At 31.3% G+C, this 20,676-nt stretch overlaps 1 protein-coding gene across 1 annotated transcript; it reads right to left on the bottom strand.

The window, feature by feature from the left end:
- Nucleotides 1–1,188: 1,188 nt before the first annotated feature.
- Nucleotides 1,189–20,289, bottom strand: LOC134715886 (protein BCAP-like). Its single transcript, XM_063578425.1, has 14 exons — nucleotides 20,182–20,289; nucleotides 18,189–18,351; nucleotides 17,223–17,272; nucleotides 16,488–16,587; nucleotides 15,440–15,528; nucleotides 14,327–14,441; nucleotides 13,843–13,974; nucleotides 13,219–13,440; nucleotides 12,213–12,368; nucleotides 8,864–8,952; nucleotides 8,292–8,350; nucleotides 7,222–7,313; nucleotides 2,944–2,983; nucleotides 1,189–2,398 (listed from the first exon to the last, which is right to left on the bottom strand). The coding sequence occupies exons 2-14, from the start codon at nucleotides 18,312–18,314 to the stop codon at nucleotides 1,629–1,631; spliced, it is 2,040 nt and encodes a 679-aa protein (XP_063434495.1). The 5' UTR covers nucleotides 18,315–18,351; nucleotides 20,182–20,289; the 3' UTR covers nucleotides 1,189–1,628.
- Between the last annotated feature and the right edge of the window lie 387 nt (nucleotides 20,290–20,676).

Here is a 20,676-nt window from a genome sequence, read left to right on the forward strand (position 1 = left end):
GTGAAATCCATGCCTTCTCTATTTCTGATGCTTGCCTTCGATTTAACAGGGATAAATCTTCTGTTACTCTTTTAACGGATCCTGCTTTTTTGGCAAAGAATCCGATTCCAGATAAGGGTGCAGAACCAGTTGTCATTCCTGCACTCCCTAGCGATTCTATTTCTGTACTTTTATGTCCAGTAAGAATCCTTTCTATTTATCTGGAAAGAACGTGTAGTTTACGTTCTGTTTCTAACTCAAGACTCTTTATTTCTATGAAAAAGGAATCTCAGATCTTTCTGTTAAAACTATTTCTACTTGGATATGCAAATGCATATCTTTAGCTTATGGTTCTTCTAAGGCAGAACTTTTAAATAGTTTTAATGTTAAAGCTCATGATGTCAGGGGTATCTCTACATCCTGGGCTCTGTTTAACAGTGCATCTTTAGAAGAGGTACTGTCTGCAGGTTTCTGGAGAAATGAGAACTCTTTTATATCTCACTACCTCCAATCTATGGCTACTTTTTCCGAGAGTTTATACTCTCTTGGACCTATAGTTTCAGCACAAAGATTGAACTTTCCTCCTGTTTCTTCTGTTACAGGGGATTCAGCTTTACGTTAGATTCTGTTACTCAGAATTTATGATGGTAACATATTTATAGCTATAAAATATTCGAATTTTAAAGTAAATTTGGATTTTATTAGATAAATACTTACCATCATAAATTAAAGGTCCCACCCACCTCCCCTTCATCCCCTTTCCTTATGTTTCTGTCTTGAGGAAATTGAATGGAAGAATATGGGCAAACAGGGGTATATGTTCGGACCAGTGAGAGTACGTTTATTTTTAGTCGGGATTTTCCATCTGACCTATGACGCAATTGGGGTTACACTCAGAATTTATGATGGTAAGTATTTATCTAATAAAATCCAAATTTACTTTAAAATTTGAATATTCCGAAAATCTGACAAAAAATCCAAAACATGACAAACCAGTTTCCTTAATAAGTTGCTGAATACTCAAAATAGTCTCTATTCAAAATGTTCATTTATCAGTTTGAATAAAAAAAACATAAGATGATGTAGCATAGATGAAATTGAACAACTATCAATCAGATGCCAAATGATGTTAGCAAACTATAAAAGGCCATGAAAAGAAAAATGTGCAACAATTCAAACTAGAAATTTGAGTGCCATATTTATATACAAAATAATAAACCAACCAAAAATATGATATACAGTAGCAAACAACCTCAACTCAATTACAGGCTTCTCACTTGGGATTACTTTACATTTTTTCAACCAGAAGAAATATAAAATAACCTAGACTCTTTTAACAAAATTATACTTGTAGTTCCTTGTTATGTATTCAGAAACCTCTTTCAATTCTTATATAACAAAGTATGTCAAACAAAGATTTTATTATATTTAAAACCAAAAAATATGTAACAAAATAGAATTTTTTTTTGACATGCAACAATATAATATCACAGATTTTGATCCAAACAATATAACTGAGATCATCTAAAAGGTTTCTTTTGAGGTATATTCATCCTGTCTTTACTACTTGACCTAGATCTCACTAAATTTATTTTACCCACACTCCCGTCAGACTCTGACTGTTCATTTGTCTCCTTTGGCTCTGATTTTCAGTACTGTTCTGATGCATTGTTTATTTTTGACAAACTACCTGACCGCCTTAATTCTAATGTTCTATTTGGCACTACTAAATTTGGAACATAATTCTTTTTTGTTTTTGTCTTCTTTGGTTGTTTTGACAGACCAACAGGTGGTAAAATATCAAATGATTTCTGGCTATCAAAAGTGTGAGTCTCACTCTCCTTTGGCATATCCTGTGAAATGGCTGTTTCAGCCTCTGTTTCACTGTCACTTCCTGTTTGGTTATCCATTTTAGTTTGATTTGTATAAATAAATTCCATGTTATCAAAAGTAGGAGGGCAACTAGTGTCAACATTCCATTTATTCCTGTTTTTCAAATCATTTTCATCATCTTGTTCAGAAGTATCTTCATCAATATATTCAGATTTCTCTTTTTCCACAGAAGGAAACTCAACATGGTCATTTTCTCTGCTAGTTTCTTTTTTCGCTACTGGTGAATGTTTACTTTTTGTTTTACTCACATTTTGTTCATTTAAATAATTATTTCTCTGTGGGGATATTTTATTAGTTCTCTTACTCGTATCATTTATATCTGTTCTTTCAGTTTCTACAAAATGTTCTCTATATTTGAGTTCTTGTTCATCGAGCAAGTTCCGTAACTCTTGTTCAAGTTGTTCTTGTTCTTCCTTGAGATCTGACCGTTGTTTTACAGCTTTATCTCGATTTCTCTGACATTTGGAGACCAATTTGTCTAAACTATAAAAGAAATCCTCACCAAACTGTGTCAGGGCTTCAGACCCTGGAAATATATAACAGATATATAGTCATCAACAATATAATACATCACTCTGTAAATTGATAAAACAAAAAAGTTAAGATTTAAGTCTTTGTCCTGAATACGCATGAACTTTTTGCCATTGGACATTAAGAAAGCAACAAAAAATCAATTAATCAATCAATGGGAAACTTGTGTCACTTGCTATAGCTATACATCCAGTGCAAACTTTAGAAGGGGATGTGCAACTACAATTAGAGTTAAAGATTATAACGAACAAATCCAGGAAACACCTCACAAGACAATGAATGTGTGATGTCTAGACAAAGCAGATGACATAAACTGAAATTGTCAGAGAGCAACACTCACAGAGGAGTCACAGTAAATGCTTATGATTTTCCATCTAAAATAACAGACTTTTCATTTCATTTTGTTCTAGAAAATAGAACTTAAATTTAAAATGGTATTCTTTTTTTTTTTACAATTGTGACATTGATTACTTTATATACGAATATAAGATATCTAAGTGTAAAAGCATTTATTTCTTAGTTACATGCAAACAAACATACCATCATCACTTTCAGATAACTGTTCAACAGCATTCTCCAGCTATAAATACAAAACATATTTGTTCATGCATGTGACCACTACATAAAGCAAAGCTATAGTAACATTCAAGACTTAATAACTAAAAAACGTCAAAAATAATCATTCAGAAAGATAATGAAAAGTAAAAGAAATCAAACTTGACGCTTTAATTTTCAGTCAATGATTGTGACATGATAACTGACAATTTATCCATTGATAAATTGTTTTTTACTTAAGGAATGACTGTAATAATTTTTCTGTCTATGAAGAAATAACATAAAAAATGTGGTGCACACTAAAGAACGGGCATAGCAGGTTATTTAACAGAGTGCACCACATTTTTATGATGTTTCCAATAGACTGACAAAATATTACAGTTATTTCGTATAATTTAATTCTAAATTCCATTTTAAACTGGCTTAAATCATGAAAAAACATTGATAAATTGTGTCTATAATGTGATAAATAAAATGATGCCAGCCAATCAGAAAACGTGTTACATTCAAAATTAAATTATTAATAATTAATCCAAATTGGTTTTGAAATGTACAGACATCAGATTAAACTGCAGTCCATTAAATTAATGTAATTTATATTATTCTAGGTCTGTTTTTTTTTGGTGCTTAATATAGATATTACACTTTGTTTTATTCTATTAAATTGCTAAATACTTTTCACATACAGTACCGGTAGGGACTTATTTTTATGGATGTCTTAATCCGTCAAGTCGGATATGAATAATCGGACATTTTTATGGTATGTAGTATGGTCATTAATCAACAAATCCAGGTGTGATTGGCAATATATTTGTCCTTTCATCTTAATCCGTGCTGCTAGAATTACGGTTCACTGATTTCAGAATCAGGTTACCTGTAATTTTAACCTCTCAGTCACTTTATTGATTACATCGTTTTTGACATAAAATATTTTTACAGGTGAAGTACTGGAGAAAACTTTGTTTTAATAAAAATAGCCTATTTTTTTAATTATAGTTTTTATATTTCAAATGCTTTTTATTTTCTAATTTGTTCCTCAAAATTATTTTTGTTCTATGTTCTTTGTTGTTTATTTTTATTTTTTTTGTGTATCTGTTTCTTATTTGTTTGCATAAAATTTCAAACATAAATATTTTTACATTTATTCTATTTCTGGAAGCTTACGGTTATTTTTGTTTTACTCGTAAATCCATTAGCAGAATGCTGTCTCCAGGGTTAGTTTGACGAGGCCACATGCAAAATATTTCTATAATATGTATTTAATATTCAGTCTGTGTTGGGTCAGTTCCGAGATAAAAAAAATAATTACAGTGAGCAATACTTGTATATTATTTAGTAGCTTGCTGATTCTTTGTAGTTTTTACTTTTTACTGTAAACAATTTATTGTCCGAAACTTCAAAGTTAGAGATGTATCAATAAAATAGAACGCAAATAATAACACTAGAAGAAGATATTGATTCTTCCCGGACATAAGTTTATTTTAAGATTTCCGTGTTTGTTCATTATGCGAAATTTATATAATTGATCTGCATTTGGGGGTAGGGGGTAAATAGGGTCCGGATCTCGAAATCCCTGGCTTAAAAACACGAAGTCCCAAGGTCCCGAATTTAAATAAATCAAAATCCCGACATCGCGAAAAAAAGAATTCCCAGATCCCGAAAGTGTTAATCCCGAAATCCCGAACTTAAATTAATTGCGTAATATTAATTTACGCACAATCCATGTAAAAAAGGAAACTTGTATGTTATATATTTTTAACAGCAATTTGTTAAGAAAAATTTGCCGTGAAAAGATAATTCCATGATACACATATTAGTGATCAACAGCATGTGCACGTGGTTGAACTTTAACTTGACTCCACTCACAATATTATTGAATGCTAATAAAAGATGTTAAAGATGATTGATTTTGTCCACTGCACGAGATTTTTATATGGCGGGAAATGTCGTAACAGTAAACTCAGGTGACCTTACTGAACGACCGTGGGAAAATCCATTCATGATTAAATTTGATGTGGAATGATTGACAGTATAATTGTGCGTTAGTTTTGAGGCTCTTGATCGATTGACCAGAATAGAAATTTAATCGATTTACATACATGTAAAATCAAAACAAGATTTAGTCTTCTTTAACTATTTTTTGTTTTATTTTTATCAGTCATTTCCCGGATTCCCATTTAAATATTCTACTTTGGAGAACTCCTTTAAACTTCGGAAATAATACAACATCGATTTAAAAATTCTTACGGACTGCGCAAGCTATAGAATGACTAGAAGTACGGCGAAAAAGTAAACACAGCTGATCATGAATAGTACGATTAGCCTTCAACCCCATTGGGGTATAAATGTGCATTTATTCAATAAACTATATAAGGTTAAATTTTGATTTTCGTGTCTCGATTCGTAAAATATATTTATAATAAAAACACCGGCGATTTTCATAAAAGAGTTGACTGAGACATGAAAATAGAAAGGCAATATCTCGAATGTCAACAATTTTTTGTTAAATAAAAAATAGGAATCGAAATATGATCACGGCGTTATAAATATTGTATTTAAAGAAACCAATTGTTTGACTTTCAAAGAGATTAACGGGAAATATGTCAAAATAGAAAACACGAGTGATCTGTCTGACCAAAATGTTTTACTTGCGAGAAATGATTGACAGGTGTGATTTGATGTAGAGGCTCCGACGGGGAAAGTTGTATCAAAAGGAAAATAACTTTATTCACAATGCCTATACATATTTTATAAATACGATATGTTGGCCTTATACTTAAAATTGTGTTTCTAATAATAACATATAAAGGAACAGGACGTTAAAAGGGGGAAAATAATATAACCATCAATGAAAACTCGTATAATTTACGGGATTGATGTCTCAACAATTTGATTTAAACTTCTATTGAAAACAGTCTTGGTTGTTATTAGGCTTATTATTTTTGAATTAGATGAAATATTTACGGTTTTCAAATACAAATGCAAATACAAAATAGTTTATTGGCACAAAACTATTATAATAATTGGCAACACAATATATTGTTAAAAATCGTCTTTATTTCATTTTCAAATTATAAAAAAAAAATCCCACATTCATGATATTTAATTTTAATTTTAATTCTAAATATTTAATTTTTAATTTAAATTCTTATATTTAATTTTAATTTCAATTCTTTCTCTTTGAATACAAAACAATATTTTCATTTATCTATTCTCCATAAATACAAATATATCTGTACAGGTAAAATTTAATTCTAATCAAGCTGGTACAGATTGATTTACGACCTTCCACTTGGATATTGCACAGCAGGTGTTTATTACTCTGGGACAACTGTCCGACCAGTCTGACATCTAGACGGATTAAGGCTTCCATAAAAATAAGTCCCTACCTGTACTGTAAAGGAATTGAATGCAGTAAACTTCACAAATGAAAATGAATCCTTTATAAGATATCATAAAATTGAGAATGGATCAGTATGTTAAAACATCTGTAGCAATATCTGCATGTATGATACTAAACCCCTTATGGGAGGGATTATGCATGTTCCTCATATGATGAAGAAATAATCTTTTTTATTAGTTTAATTGAGTTCTGGAGCTGACATGTCAGCAGGGGTATATTTAAGTGTTTTTGTGTACTGGCCAGCCAGACCAGTGGACTGAAAACTCTACTGGTCCAGCTCCAAATCTACTGGTCCTGCAAAAATGACATTAATTTGACAGATGTTTAATTTTGATGCTTTCATTTACATAAGTTAGACAGTAACAAAGGAATAGTCTTTATTCTGATTTTGATAAAGGCTTTGGTAATCTCAATGATTTTCTTTATCAAAATCAGGATCAAGGACAAAACAAATATCAACATTGTCTTCCACGTCATCGCAATCCTCACGACGACCATAGGGTTCCTGACTAGGTCGTCTGGAGCGCTGTCCAGAAACATTCAACATTTCAATAGCCGGGACTGGATCAAATGATGCTATATATCTTCAGTGTGACATATTCCCCATTTTCATTGTCAATTTTATGGTAACTATTTCTTGAATAACCTTCCTTAGGTAGTCTGTAGACTAATAAAAATTCTGAACGGTAAATCTGAAAAAAACATTTGTGGTCACAAAAACAAAGATGTAAACTGTTGAATGGTGCAGTCTGTTTGAGCAAAACATGTATGGTTCATTTTCAAATAATACTAACAGTAAAGCAAATTTAATAACATCTATGCACAGGCAACGAAATGATAATGAAGCAATATTATAATACCTTTTCTGAGTTTTGTTTGAAGCAGGATAAAAATTCTTTCAAAGCCTTTTCTGATGCTGTATCTTTTAAATCATCATAAGTTTTTAAAACATCTGAAGAAACAAACATAATAGCATTAAGAGAAATATTCCCCACAAGTTTGAAATGAGGTTAATCAATGCAGTCAATTTTTATATTATCTCTGCTCAATGGTGCATGTAGGATGAAAAATAGCAAGAAGTTTTAAAACAAAAATATCTCTTCTTTTTAATGATACAATTCCTCTTTACCACATTGTACATCTTTGTTTTTTTTTAAATCACTGAGCACAGAAAGAAACAGTTTGAATGCGATTTAATAGTCTTTTTTTTATTGAAAAAAAAAGGTGAAAAGATGGATATGGTTTTGATTATTTTAATCTTACTTCAGGTTTTGACAGGTATAACGAAATATAGTAAATACAGTCAAACCTGTATTAAGTAGACACTCTTGGGAAGTATCAAAAGGGACCGTTCAAGAGAGGTTATCTTAAGCTTTAAAGCGAGGTTACCCCAAAAATATGCTTCTGAGATCGAAAATGGTCAGGAACAGGGCAAATAGTTTTATCCTTTTCAAATGGAAAGTTATGGTTCTAAGTTCAATAAAATTAAAAATAGCACATTCCAGTTCTGTAAATGTGTATGGGGACGGAGGGAAGTGGAAGACAAGGAATTCACATCATATTGCAGAATCTTAGTTTCAAACTGGTTTCACTTTAATTTGGACTTCAATACTCAATACATACTTTTTGTCATGAATATTCTGGTAGTAAAAAACATTTTTTGGGCTGTTGTTAACAGTTGAAATGCAGATTTCGTACAAGGAATAGGTGATCGCAGACAGTGTTAGACAGGTGACAGCTGATTTGAGTTAAATTATGTAGAGATTGCATTTGGGAGGGACTGAAAATTATAACTAGAAGCAGCTGTCTGCTGAAATGAAGAAAGAGTAAATGCAGGTTTGACTGTTTATCATTTATCAGTACACTTATTAAAGTATACAATAACATAAGATAATTGAACAATAAAAGATTATTGTATGATAATTAATACCTTTAAGTGGTGTAATTATCACATCTTTGGTGGATTCTTCAAACTTCTGATAACCACCTCTACAAAATATTTCAACAGTGATATTTTAAAGTTAAAATTATACTCATGATTTTCAACAGATTATTTTGTGAATTGAATTAAATATAAATTGGTTAGAATATTAATACACTTGCTCAGATGCCTGTATATTGTTGAAGATTGAATGTTCTTAGTGTTGTTAAGTAACTGTATTATCATAGTACACCAAAAATCTTCAATGTTTCTCTTTGATGACCAAGTCCCAAACATGTTCAAATTCTGAGTGTTTGGTCAAATACAGTTTGAAAACATATCAGCATAACAATATCATATCACACATAGGTCTTAAATTTATGTTTTAGAAACCAGACATTTTTTTTTTTAGAGATTCCATCAGTGTTCCATTTTGAGCTAATTAAAGACCTTATATTTCAACGTTCTTATCAATGATGTGTGTAGATAACTTACTAAGGTAACAGCATCAAATAAAGAATTGAGTTTATAAACGACCTTATATCTCTGTGCTATTCACCATGCTACAATAACATACTAACCTTACAGCATCAAATAAAGCCTGGATATATTCCAACTGTAAATCATATACTGACTTGTGAAACTTCAAATCTTCTTTTAAGGATTTTATCTGAAATACAACAGAGTCAAAGAATCATATGAGAGATAAATGTTGTAAAAATATGTTCGGAAAATTCATAACCAAGAAAATATTTACAAAAGATCCTTTCTAAAATTCTTTTCCAGAAAAGAAATCTTATATATTTTTTTATAAAAACTATAAAGTATCTATTATAATTTCTTAAAAATGTAATTTTGAATTCAAATAAATTAGATCCATTGATTACATCTTATAACAACAATCAAAGCGCTGTAAGCACTGTAGGCAGTTAACCAAAAACCAAGGCAAACATAATTATGAAGACTGTAGCAATGTTGCTTCAACTTTTTTTTAAAGATTTAAAAGAACAAACATTAAACATTCATATATAATTGTACATTTATGTTCATTTAATGAATTAATCATTATGGCAAATAATTCATATTTTATCAAGGTTTTCAATAGCAATGCACATGACCACGAATGGCCATGCGTCTTTTATGAGTCAGCAGTGGTACAAGTTTGCAATGATTGCAGTTCTTCTATTTGATCGTAATTGTTCGTATTAGTTGACTGTTAGTAGTTCAGCTGTCTTTAGTATGAGCTCATAAAAGTATGAATGGACTTGCTTCCCTGGAAAGAAAACTAAGTTTGTGCTGTACAGTACAAAAGTTATGAAACACAAATCAGACAAATGTTTACTACTACAGGGATCAACGGTGAGGTCTGACTGACCTGTCTATAGTAAATGTAAAAGACTCCCACCTTCACCCCAAGTTCATTATGTCTAAGTTTGGAATAAAATGACAGGTGTTAGGGTCTAGCAAAGTGATATGCATATGAGATTGACCTTGCATGTCATTCAATCTTTTTTGAAATGACAAACAGGAATGAATATGGTTTAGGTGTTGGTATCTCAATCTTTTACAAGTTGTCAAAACACACACAATAGGGTTTCGGGTGACCCTAGCGACAACCCCTAATTTTCAATTGATTTTTTATATTGTCCCATACATAAATATATATGGTTTATGGGTGGGAATCTCAACAGTTATCAACTTTTCACACAGGAGGGGTGGGGGCCCCAGTGACTTCCCCTATATTTCATTTGATTTGTTATATTGTCCAATACATGAATATATATGTTTGAGGGGTGGGGATCTCATTTGTTTCTAATTTATCAAACAGGAGTGGGTAGGGAGACCCTAAGGACTCTCCCTATATTTCATTTGATTAGTGCTAATACATGAATATATATGGTTTAATTTAAAGGTGGGAGCTCGACTGTTTCCAATTTCTCAATCAGGAGGGGTAGGGTGACATCCAGGGACTCCCCCTATATTTCATTTAATTTAGAGTTGGGATCCCATCTGTTTCAAAGTTCTTAAACATGAGGGGTAGGGTGACCACAGGGACTTCCCCTATATTTCATTTGATTTGTTATATAGACTTATACATGAGTATATATGGTCAAGGGGTGATGATCTGTAATTTTTCCAAGTTCTCAAACAGGAGGGTGTACAGTGACCATAGATTTCATTTGATTTGTAATATTTTCCCATACATAAATATGTATTGTTTGAGATTGTGGATCCCACCGTTTATAAATTTTCCCACGACCTCCACCTATATTTCATATGATTTGTTATATTGTCCCATACGTGAATATATATGGTTTAGGGTGGGGGATCTTGATTGTTACCAAGTTTTGGTCATTTTGGTCTCTTGTGGATAGTTGTCTCATTGGCAATCATACCACATCTTTTTTTTTATATAAGAAACTTCCAGCTATATATTTTAACTGACCTATCAAAATTGAGAAGAAAAAAATACCCCTTGAAATTGCAGAAATATGTTTAACTTGAAAAGCATTTAACATACATTACCAACATTTACCACTGATAAAGAAAATGTATACTGTTACCAGGAACATATATATTGTTAGATAAACTGTTCCCAACTGTCACATTGTATTGGATTTTGACATTAAAATTGGTGTACAAAATATTTTCTGATTTTTCTTGTCTTTTGGTTTTCAATTCTAGTGTTTATATTTATTTACCATGCATAGATGTATTTTGTCACGTCAGGATTTTTTTAGTTGAAAGCCAAAACCCGGGATTACCCTTATCCGCTTCCGGAATTGGATCCGATATTGTATTGTCTTCTCGCGGCAGCCATTTTATTTTCAATGTTGTTTTTGACAGATAATGAGATACTATTTTGCTCGGATTTACACATTATTTATCAGCGATTTTCTGTATAAAGCTGGCGGTTAAACAAATTGAACATCACTGTCATGAATAGTAACGATGAAAATAAGTTTGAGATCGTTTATTAGGAAACTTTGGTAAAAAATGTTTGCAAAGTTATTTTTTATCTTTCAAGGTCCGTCGGGCGTAGCTAGTAACTTGGGCAAGTAGAAAGTCCGACTGCAAAAGTGGAAGGTCGCAGACATCGGACCACCGCTAATTTGAACCCCTGCGTCCAAATTGAAAAGAAATTTCATCTTCTAATTCAAAATTGCCTCCAACAGCGTGATCAGTTGAACTTATACTGACGTATATATATGTAGTTGACTACGTATTGACAACATACAATATTCGTACGACTTTTGCAATTTGGGAAATCTAAACTACTTGTCTTTAGAGATTTTTGGCGATTAAATATTTCATACATTTGTTCTTTGACAGCTTAGCCAAAAGCTCAGGGGATAATAAACTACATAAGGATTCCTAATGTGCTCTACTTCCTATGTGCAACTTCAAAGCTTTTGGGAAAATCGACGATCATTTAAGGTTTTTCTGGTTATATTTTTTGTAATCCAGAATGAAAAGTATGAAAAAACTGTCCAATAAGTTATTAATAATATAGTAGACAGCTAGATGATAACAATGGCACGTATTTCAGCATTTATTGGGTAGCACACAAAACCAGGGTGCTCACATACGGCAGCTTAACTGCCTAAAAATCTATACTAGAAAAGTAAACTCATTTTCTAAGCACTCTATGATATAAACTAAAACAAATATACAGATTATGAGAAATTAATATTAAATTATCTCCCCTGCCCATAAAATAAAATAAAATATTAATGTGTTTGACATAAATTCATTTGCAACAATCCTAATGACAACAAAACAGCTAATTTGTTTAAATATCACATTTACTAACATAGAAGTTTACAACCATTACGAAAATCAAAATAGTTTAATTATAAAAATTTATCATTTATTTTTTCAAAACGGTAAAATTCTTTAAAATGAAATCTAACCTATCCATTCAATTACCTCATGATTTGTCATGCTGTTTTTGTAATTGACTGCTTTCAACATGGCCTCTATTACAGCTTGTACCTCCTTTACTTTTGTCTTGGGTAAAACAGGAAGACTTTTCATAACCTGATCACAAGTCAAGTCTTTTATAACAGATCTTTTCAAGGGTGGCTAAAAATAAATCAAAACCAGTATTGGAATTGCACATTTAGTGATTATTCTAAATTCATCAATCTATTGTATATTAGGTAGCATGTAATTTAGCTAAGCTTTCTTTCATTTATTGACATCCAGGTTATAGTTTTAGCTGAGTTTATAATTTGTTGGTTGAGGTGATGATTAATTTTGTATTAATTCTCATCTTTACATGTGTACTAAGTTTCAAGTTGATAGAACTTCAATATCATCAAAAAAAACCTTGACCAAAAACTTTAATCTGAAGCGGGATGGATGAACAAATGGACAAAAAGACCAGAAAAGGGCATAATAAATGGGTCACAAAAAAGTTTTAGAAATATATCAGAAGTATCTGTGTATTGTCATTTTGTTTATTTTCTTTGGTTACATCTTCTGACATCAGACTCGGACTTCTCTTGAACTGAATTTTAATGTGCGTATTGTTATGGGTTTACTTTTCTACATTGGCTAGAGGTATAGGGGAGGGTTGAGATCTCACAAACATGTTTAACCCCGCCGCATTTTTGCACCTGTCCCAAGTCAGGAGCCTCTGGCCTTTGTTAGTCTTGCATTATTTTAATTTTAAATTATTATGGCGTTCATTATCACTGAACTAGTATATATTTGTTTAGGGGCCAGCTAAAGGACACCTCCTGGTGCTGGAATTTCTCGCTACATTGAAGACCTGTTGGTGACCTTCTACTGTTGTTTTTTTCTATGGTCGGGTTGTTGTCTCTTTGACACATTCCCAATTTCCATTCTCAATTTTATTATCGTTTTCTTACTGATCATTCTCCAAGACATGTCAATTCATATTTTTTTGTTATCTAGAAGGGTGGCTTACCCAAGGGGCACTAGGGTATAACAATGAGAGTTGTACTAAATCACCACAGCAATCTTTGATCATGGCACAAGATTTCAGAAGTCTAGTAGTCATACGATCATGCATTGCTTTATTTGTATGCTCTGAAACAGGATGAAGTGATGGTTTTTCAGCCTCTTCTATCAAGCCGTGGAAACCAATAAGTTCTTTGTATAGACTTGCTAATTTGGTCTCAAGCTTTGCCTGTAATAAGTATAAGAAAACAGATTTAAACTATAGTAATGCTGTATGTGAATTTTGATACTGACATTTTTTTCCATTTATACATTTTGAAAAGAGGGTAAGCATAGTTTTAAATGGCAAATAAATTAGGCAATGATATATTTTTGTTATGTGCCTGTAAGTCAGTGGTTGTTGTTTGGTTGCTGCCTGTTTGTATTGTTCCTCCTTTCCATATAATTTATTTAAAGTTTAAGCCTACATCAGGTTTACCCAACATTCATTATCAGGATTTTCTAGTATTTTTTTTAATGAAAGTTCATTATTAATTTTTCTTAATCTAAATTATGTTATGGATAAATTATCTGTAATTCATCCAAACATGAGAGATTTCTTGTAGCATACAGATTTTTTTGTTCTACCCACCACATGTTTTAAATTAAGATGCTCCAGTTGACCTGAAGCAATATCCAGAAGAGTTATCTCCTCTTCACTCCCAGGTCTTACAAATTCATTCACAAACATCAGAGGTCTTGTCAGATTCCTTACTGTTGTATTCTAAAACAGAGTTAAAAGATTTAGTTTGTTTATAAATACAGTGGAAATATGTCCTTTTTAGATACATATTTTTTAATATTTAATAAATATGGACATTGATACAATGATCACTAAAATTCAAAGGGGTACTTTTTTTTTATTGAGTTTAGTATCTTGTCAATTTGGCATGTATATCTTCTTCAAATGATTCAATGCATACTTCAGCAAAACCAAGGTATAAAATTTTCATGAAAATACAATTTTTCATCAATCAATGAAAATTGGTGACCAAGAAAATTTATTAATTACAGCATCATGAAATTCAACCTTTCCTCTTAACAAAAAATGCTGATCATTGTTACAACATATTCACCTCTATCTGCTTGTACAATTTAATTCTTGCTGATTCAGCAGTTTCAACCATCAGTGTTAAATCAGATCTTTTAACAGGTACCTCTGGACTTCTAGACTCAAGGGAAATATATTGCCTACAATTAAAATTCCATCACATAAGGTTAAAGGTTTTATTTTGAAATACATTCTGATAAAACAGAAATAGGTCCAATATTAGTAAGAATTCCTTGGTACCTTTCCAATATTCTACTATGCAACATCAACCATCTAAATATTTGTGGACGGACTAATAAAGTGCTGCGGAGAGTTTGATTTCATGTGGCAATAGGGCAACTGATGATTATCAAACACTTTGATAGACCAAAAAAAAAATCTAGTGGTAAGTCTTCAAGTATTGGATTGTTTTGAAACCATGAACCATTTTAATAGTCATAGATGTAAGATTTTGTTTAATAGTTGATAGTGGCTTTGAACTAGCTGTCAGTAACTGTGAGTACTCTCATATCTTAGTGTCTTCTTGTTAAAATATACAAGTACCTTGCCACATTCACTCTGTTTTTGTTACATGTATTTCTATTTGTATCCATCTGATGAGTTAAGCCTTTTTCAACTGATTTATATAGTTTGTTCTTTTATTGTACTCTCACACCACTGTTCCAGGTTAGGGGGAGGGTTTGGATACCGCTAACATGTTTAACCCTGCCTGTCCCAAGTCAGGAACCTGTAATTCAGTGGTTGTCATTTTTTGATTGGTTACATAATTGGTTTTCTGTCATTTTAGGTACATTAATTAAGCCATTAGTTTTCTCATTTGCATTGTTTTACATTTGTCATTTCGAGTCCTATATAGCTAACTATGCGGTTGGGCTTTGCTCATTGTTGAAGACCATATGGTGACCTATAGTTGTTAATTTCTGTGTCTTTTGGTTTCTTGTGGTCAGTTGTCTCATTGGTATTCATAACCCATCTCTTTTTGTATTCCCACAATATGTAGATGAAAGAATAAGAAATGAAAACATTGTGCTGTTCTCTGATAATTATTTTGATTTTTTCATTGTATGTACTTCCATTCAAATATCCCTTTTTTCAATAAAATTTCTTAATAATGACTTTGCTTGACCTTTAACCCTACCTCCACTGATCTGTCATCCAAGTTAAAGAATTTTCTACTTCTGCTAATGTTTCTGATCTTGAACTTATGGCCTCTGACATCATTAGAACCTGTTATAAAATGAACCGAAGCATGTATTTTATTTACTATAACACATATCCATAAGATTTAAATGAAGCAATCTTTAAATATGTGTTTTAAAAATCGAAGAAATATGTGAGAATAAAAATACTTTTTTCATATAACCTCTATATGTGACTTAAATATGCAAAACCTATCCTTAATATTTTCATGTATTTGTGAAATATTTAACAAAAGCTAAGCTTGTTTTCGTTTTAAATTTGTATTGCTTGAGGGATATCAAGATCAATATTTTTTTTTAGAAAACTGGAGTAGCATTTTTTTATTTGGTTATCAAATGGTAATATGACATACATGCAACAAAATTTGGTCCAAGGGTATTAAACTATTAAATCAATTGTTTGAAATAAACTATAGACATTGTATGCATCTCTAAAAGATATCTAGATTGTTCTTCAGAATGTGTGTCTGACTTATCATGGAAGACGGTGTGGTTACTTTCAAGATTAGGAACAGCAATAAACCTAAGCAACCTAAGCTAAACAAGAATGAAATGTAAGCACTTAAATATTGATTATTTTTTTACAAGTTATTGATCATGATTTGACAAGTTATTGATCTTGATTTGACAAGTTATTGATCTTGATATGACAAGTTATTAATCTTGATTTGACAAGTTATTTTTCTTGATTTGTCAAGTTATTGATCTTGATTTGACAAGTTATTGATCATGATTTGACAAGTTATTGATCATGATTTGACAAGTTATTGATCTTCATTTGACAAGTTATTGATCATGATTTGACAAGTTATTGGTCATGATTTGACAAGTTATTGATCTTGATTTGACAAGTTATTGATCATGATTTGACAAGTTATTGATCTTGATTTGACAAGTTATTGATCTTGATTTGACAAGTTATTGATCTTGACTTGACAAGTTATTGATCTTGATTTGACAAGTTATTGATCTTGATTTGACACAAACCTGTCTTTCCAGCTGAATGACCTGAGATTTAATTAACATAATTCTTCTTTCATCAAACTTCTCATGGGAATTTTCTTGTACTAATTGGTTGTATAAACTCCTTCAATAAAAGAAAGTTAAAATACATGTATAAAGTTTATAAATTAAGCCCCTGTATCAAAACTTAGACTGCATTTTGTCATGTGCTTAGTGGATCGGCTGTAGAAACAACAATGAACAATTTTTGAAGTCTTTGTGTTATAATGGCCACAGATTGAAAGGGTTTAAGGCTGTTCCCTACTTATTTCCGTTTTTTGTTATATTGGAATCCTCTGGTTTTATCCCTGTTAATAAGTGTCATTAAATGTTTATCCCATTAACCCTTCTTTTCTTTTCATAATTTTATTACATACAGGTTAAACATCCAAATTTTAAAATATTATAATATCCTGGTTATTTTTTCATAGTTTATGAAAGAAAAAAGAAAAGACAAACACCAATGTTTTTATGCTAGAAAAATCTATAGAGAATTGGTTTCTACCGATTTTTCAATGGCCTGTATATGTAAAAAAAATAATCACACAGACCCTTCATCTTTTCCCTCCTTTTAAGTTCTATTACATAATCATAAGAGAAGGAAAGAGTGCCACAAATCTTCAAGAATACAGAACAAAATCAAAATGACATACATTGTATATTGTATAGAGTGAGATAGGTAATGAGAGCATTTATATTGATAATCATTACTATATTTACCTAACTTCTTTGATTTCATTTCTCAGTTTTGTATTTTCTTCTTTCAACTTCTACAAAACAAACATGTACATATATATATCTGTCTTGGGTGTTCTTGCATTTATTTGTACTGTATTCCTGTCATGAAATGTTGTAATTTCAGAGGTATATATATAACATTGCCAAACAGCGCAGAGATTAGCCAATGAAAGGTCCTGTATCAAGTCAGAAATATGGCAGTTGTTACCTTATAGTTTGTTTCTAAGTATGTTGCATTGTCATATGTTTTTTATTGCACTTCATTGTTCTGTTTTTTCTTTGTTTTCCCCTTATAGTTGACATGTTTTCCTCGGTTTTAGTTTGTAACCCTGATTTGTTTTCTACATGTATCAATCGATTTATGACTTTTGAAATTTCAGTTCATACTTTTTACCAAATCATGTTATACTTTTGTTGCCTTTCTGTGGGATTTTTGGGTGTGTTATTTTGATGATGCAATATAGAAGTAAATCTAACATCATCTCCATTAAATCCTATTAACTACAGACTTTAAGTATAAATAGACATACATCTAAATCATAATAATACCTTAGACATGATTCTAGGGTTTTGATTAGTTGAAAATTACATGAACAAGAAAAAGACACAAGCTATTGACCAATCAAAATAAGGATATTAATATATAAACCATATTAAGGTATACTGATGCATAGAATGATGTGCAATATAAATAAAAATGTTCATCTTTTTTGAAACATACATACAGTTCTTAGAAAACGTTTTTTGCCTGAAAAGCATCAATTAGAATACCAATAATCACTTAATGAATGATTGTAATTATTCTTCCCAAATTCAACCTTGAATTTAACTTGTCTTCACTTAACTAATTTTTAAAATGGTTTCAAAATAAATGCCATAACAAATATATTTTCCAATCAGATTGCACTATATATCACATGTATCAATAGTGTCTGTTAAATGTTTTACCTTTATTTGTCTTTCTGCATGAGCAGCAGATGCACTTGTTGTACTTGAATTCCCTCCATAAGAAGAATCTAATGTTGTATTTCTACTAAGTGCTGTTGAAATGGACAATCTTCCTCTCCCAGCCATCTTCAAATAATACTTTTGCTCCTATACCATTTGTATACTATGTTTAAAAAAATAAATTACTGCTAATTAATATAATATATAATTTAATGTACAATGTATGTGAAGATATACACTGTCATCATGGTCATGACTGTATAAAAGATATGGGAATGTGCATCATTCAGGAAGTGAAAATAGAATACGGTCGAAACACAATACAAGACGATACATATAAAAAAAAAGATGTGGTTTGATTGCCAATGAGACAACCGTCTACAAGAGACCAAAATGACACAGAAAGTAACAATTATAGGTCACCGTACAGCCTTCCATTATGAGAAAAACCCTTACCACATAGTCAGCTATAAAAAGCCCCGAAATAACAATGTAAAACAATTGTATATAAATGTCAAATCTTGACATACGATTTCTATACACGTGCAGAAATTCAAATTTGTTTTTAAGAAGTGGTTTTCACAATAGTAAAAATTAAATTATAGAAAGAAACTGCAGACAATGTATTATATTGGATTGTCGCCGTCAGCTAAAATTTGTAGTGGTTATCAGTCAGGTCAGGATTTTACAGTGCGATCACTTAATAGGTAGGTCAGTTGTGGTTTGTCTTTTGACGATTTATGAATGGAATGTGAAAAACTATATCTGGAGTGAACACCATTGATACTTAAGATTATTTCTACTGATAACCGCTACAAATTTTAGCTGACGGCATCTATAAATAATAATTTGTGGTATATTTTAAGTCTCTCATAAATCTGTTCAGATTGGCTTATGTATACATAATGTAACTTTTATAACTTTTATAACTTTTTCACTTTCGGTCTTGTATATCTGGGCATTATGTATTCGGGTTTAGTTTTCTGGAATCAGTTTTCTGTAATTAGTTTTTACTTCAGTTTCATTATGTATATCTCTTTCATATTCATTTGTTAAAATTTACTGTTTGCAATAGTGTGAATTGTTTTATATAATATGAATGTTCTTATCCTGGGCATACAAACAATGCTGTATTTGGCAAAACCTTTTCAACTTTTGATCTTCAGTGCTGCACAATTTTGTAATTTTTTTTTTTTTCGTCACTGGTGAGTCTCGTGTGGACTAGACGCGTTTTTGGCGTATTGAATTTTAAACCTGATGCTTTTTGTTATCTATTAATCATGCTTTTCTTTGTCTAATATGTTCTGCTTTTTATTTGTATTGTAGTCCTGTAATATTTTGTTTTCATTTCAATGTTATATTTAACTGTGCCATTAAAGTGCGAGGTTTGGCATGCCTTAAAACCAGGTTCAACCCACCACTTTTATTCCCCTTTAAAAGTGTCCTGTACCAAGTCAGGAAGATGGTCATTGTTATAATATTGTTCGTTTCTGTGTGTGTGTTGCATTTTAACGTTGAGTCGTTTCTGTTTTCTCTTATTTTTGAGATAAGACGTGGCACAGTACTTGTCTATCCCATATTTATGTATTTGGTTTTGATGTTATATTTGTTATTCTCGTGGTGTATTGTCTGTTGCTTGGTCCGTTTCTGTGTGCTGTTGCGTTTCGGTGTTGTGTCGTTGTTCTCCTCTTATATTTAATGCGTTTCCCTCGGTTTTGGTTTGTTGCCCCGATTTTGTTTTTTGTCCATGGATTTATGAGTTTTGAACAGCGGTATACTACTGTTGCCTTTATTTATAAATGTATTGTGTAATTTTATACATAAGGTGAGACGTAACTAAAATATAGAATGTGTATTTAACAGCGGAAATTCGTTCAATTCAGATAAAAAATAACTTTTTTAAATGTGTTTTTTTTAAAAGAACAATTTTCAAAACACTTTTGACTGTATAAAGTCAGTTCAGTCATAGGTTCAACTCCTTATTTTTCCGTACCTACAGACTAAATATCTTAACCGTCGTGATCTCAGTCATGATGTAAACCCTAATTACAAAATGTTTAGTTGTGTTGCTGTTTTCATTCGCGCCATATTGTTTGTAAACATTCCAAAGAGTGATCACTAAATGTCGGAACAATGCAGGAGATAGTTCCGTTTTTTTTTTGTACGCAGGGTGTGTTCGATATTCTCATATTAGAATAATATTTTTAACTGGATTTTTAGTATGCGGATATTCATTTGGAATTTTTGTTAGAATAGGTATTTTGAAGCCAAATTGATAAATAAATTAAATTTGAAAGAAAACACAGACAGGACAGTCATTTTGAGTAAAAAGGGGGGATCCAGTTATTTTTAGATGGCCGATGCTAACCCAGGATTAAAGGGAGTTTCAACCATATGTCCCCATTCAAAAGCATTTATCTAAATAAAAAAGGGAGAGTTTCAATAAATATCAAAGGTACCAGGATTATAATTTAGTACGCCAGAGGCG

This window comes from Mytilus trossulus, chromosome 4 (genome assembly GCF_036588685.1).
Source record: "Mytilus trossulus isolate FHL-02 chromosome 4, PNRI_Mtr1.1.1.hap1, whole genome shotgun sequence".
In the NCBI taxonomy this organism is placed as follows: domain Eukaryota; kingdom Metazoa; phylum Mollusca; class Bivalvia; order Mytilida; family Mytilidae; genus Mytilus; species Mytilus trossulus.

Excerpts from the sequence above, each read along its gene's own strand:
- LOC134715886 (XM_063578425.1), bottom strand. The coding sequence starts at position 18,314 with ATGGCTGGGAGAGGAAGATTGTCCATTTCAACAGCACTTAGTAGAAAT. Across the intron at positions 12,369-13,218 it reads TATACCCTAGTGCCCCTTGG|CCACCCTTGAAAAGATCTGT; the intron begins GTAAGCCACCCT and ends ATTTATTTTTAG. Across the intron at positions 2,984-7,221 it reads TCAAACAAAACTCAGAAAAG|CTGGAGAATGCTGTTGAACA; the intron begins GTATTATAATAT and ends TTGTATTTATAG.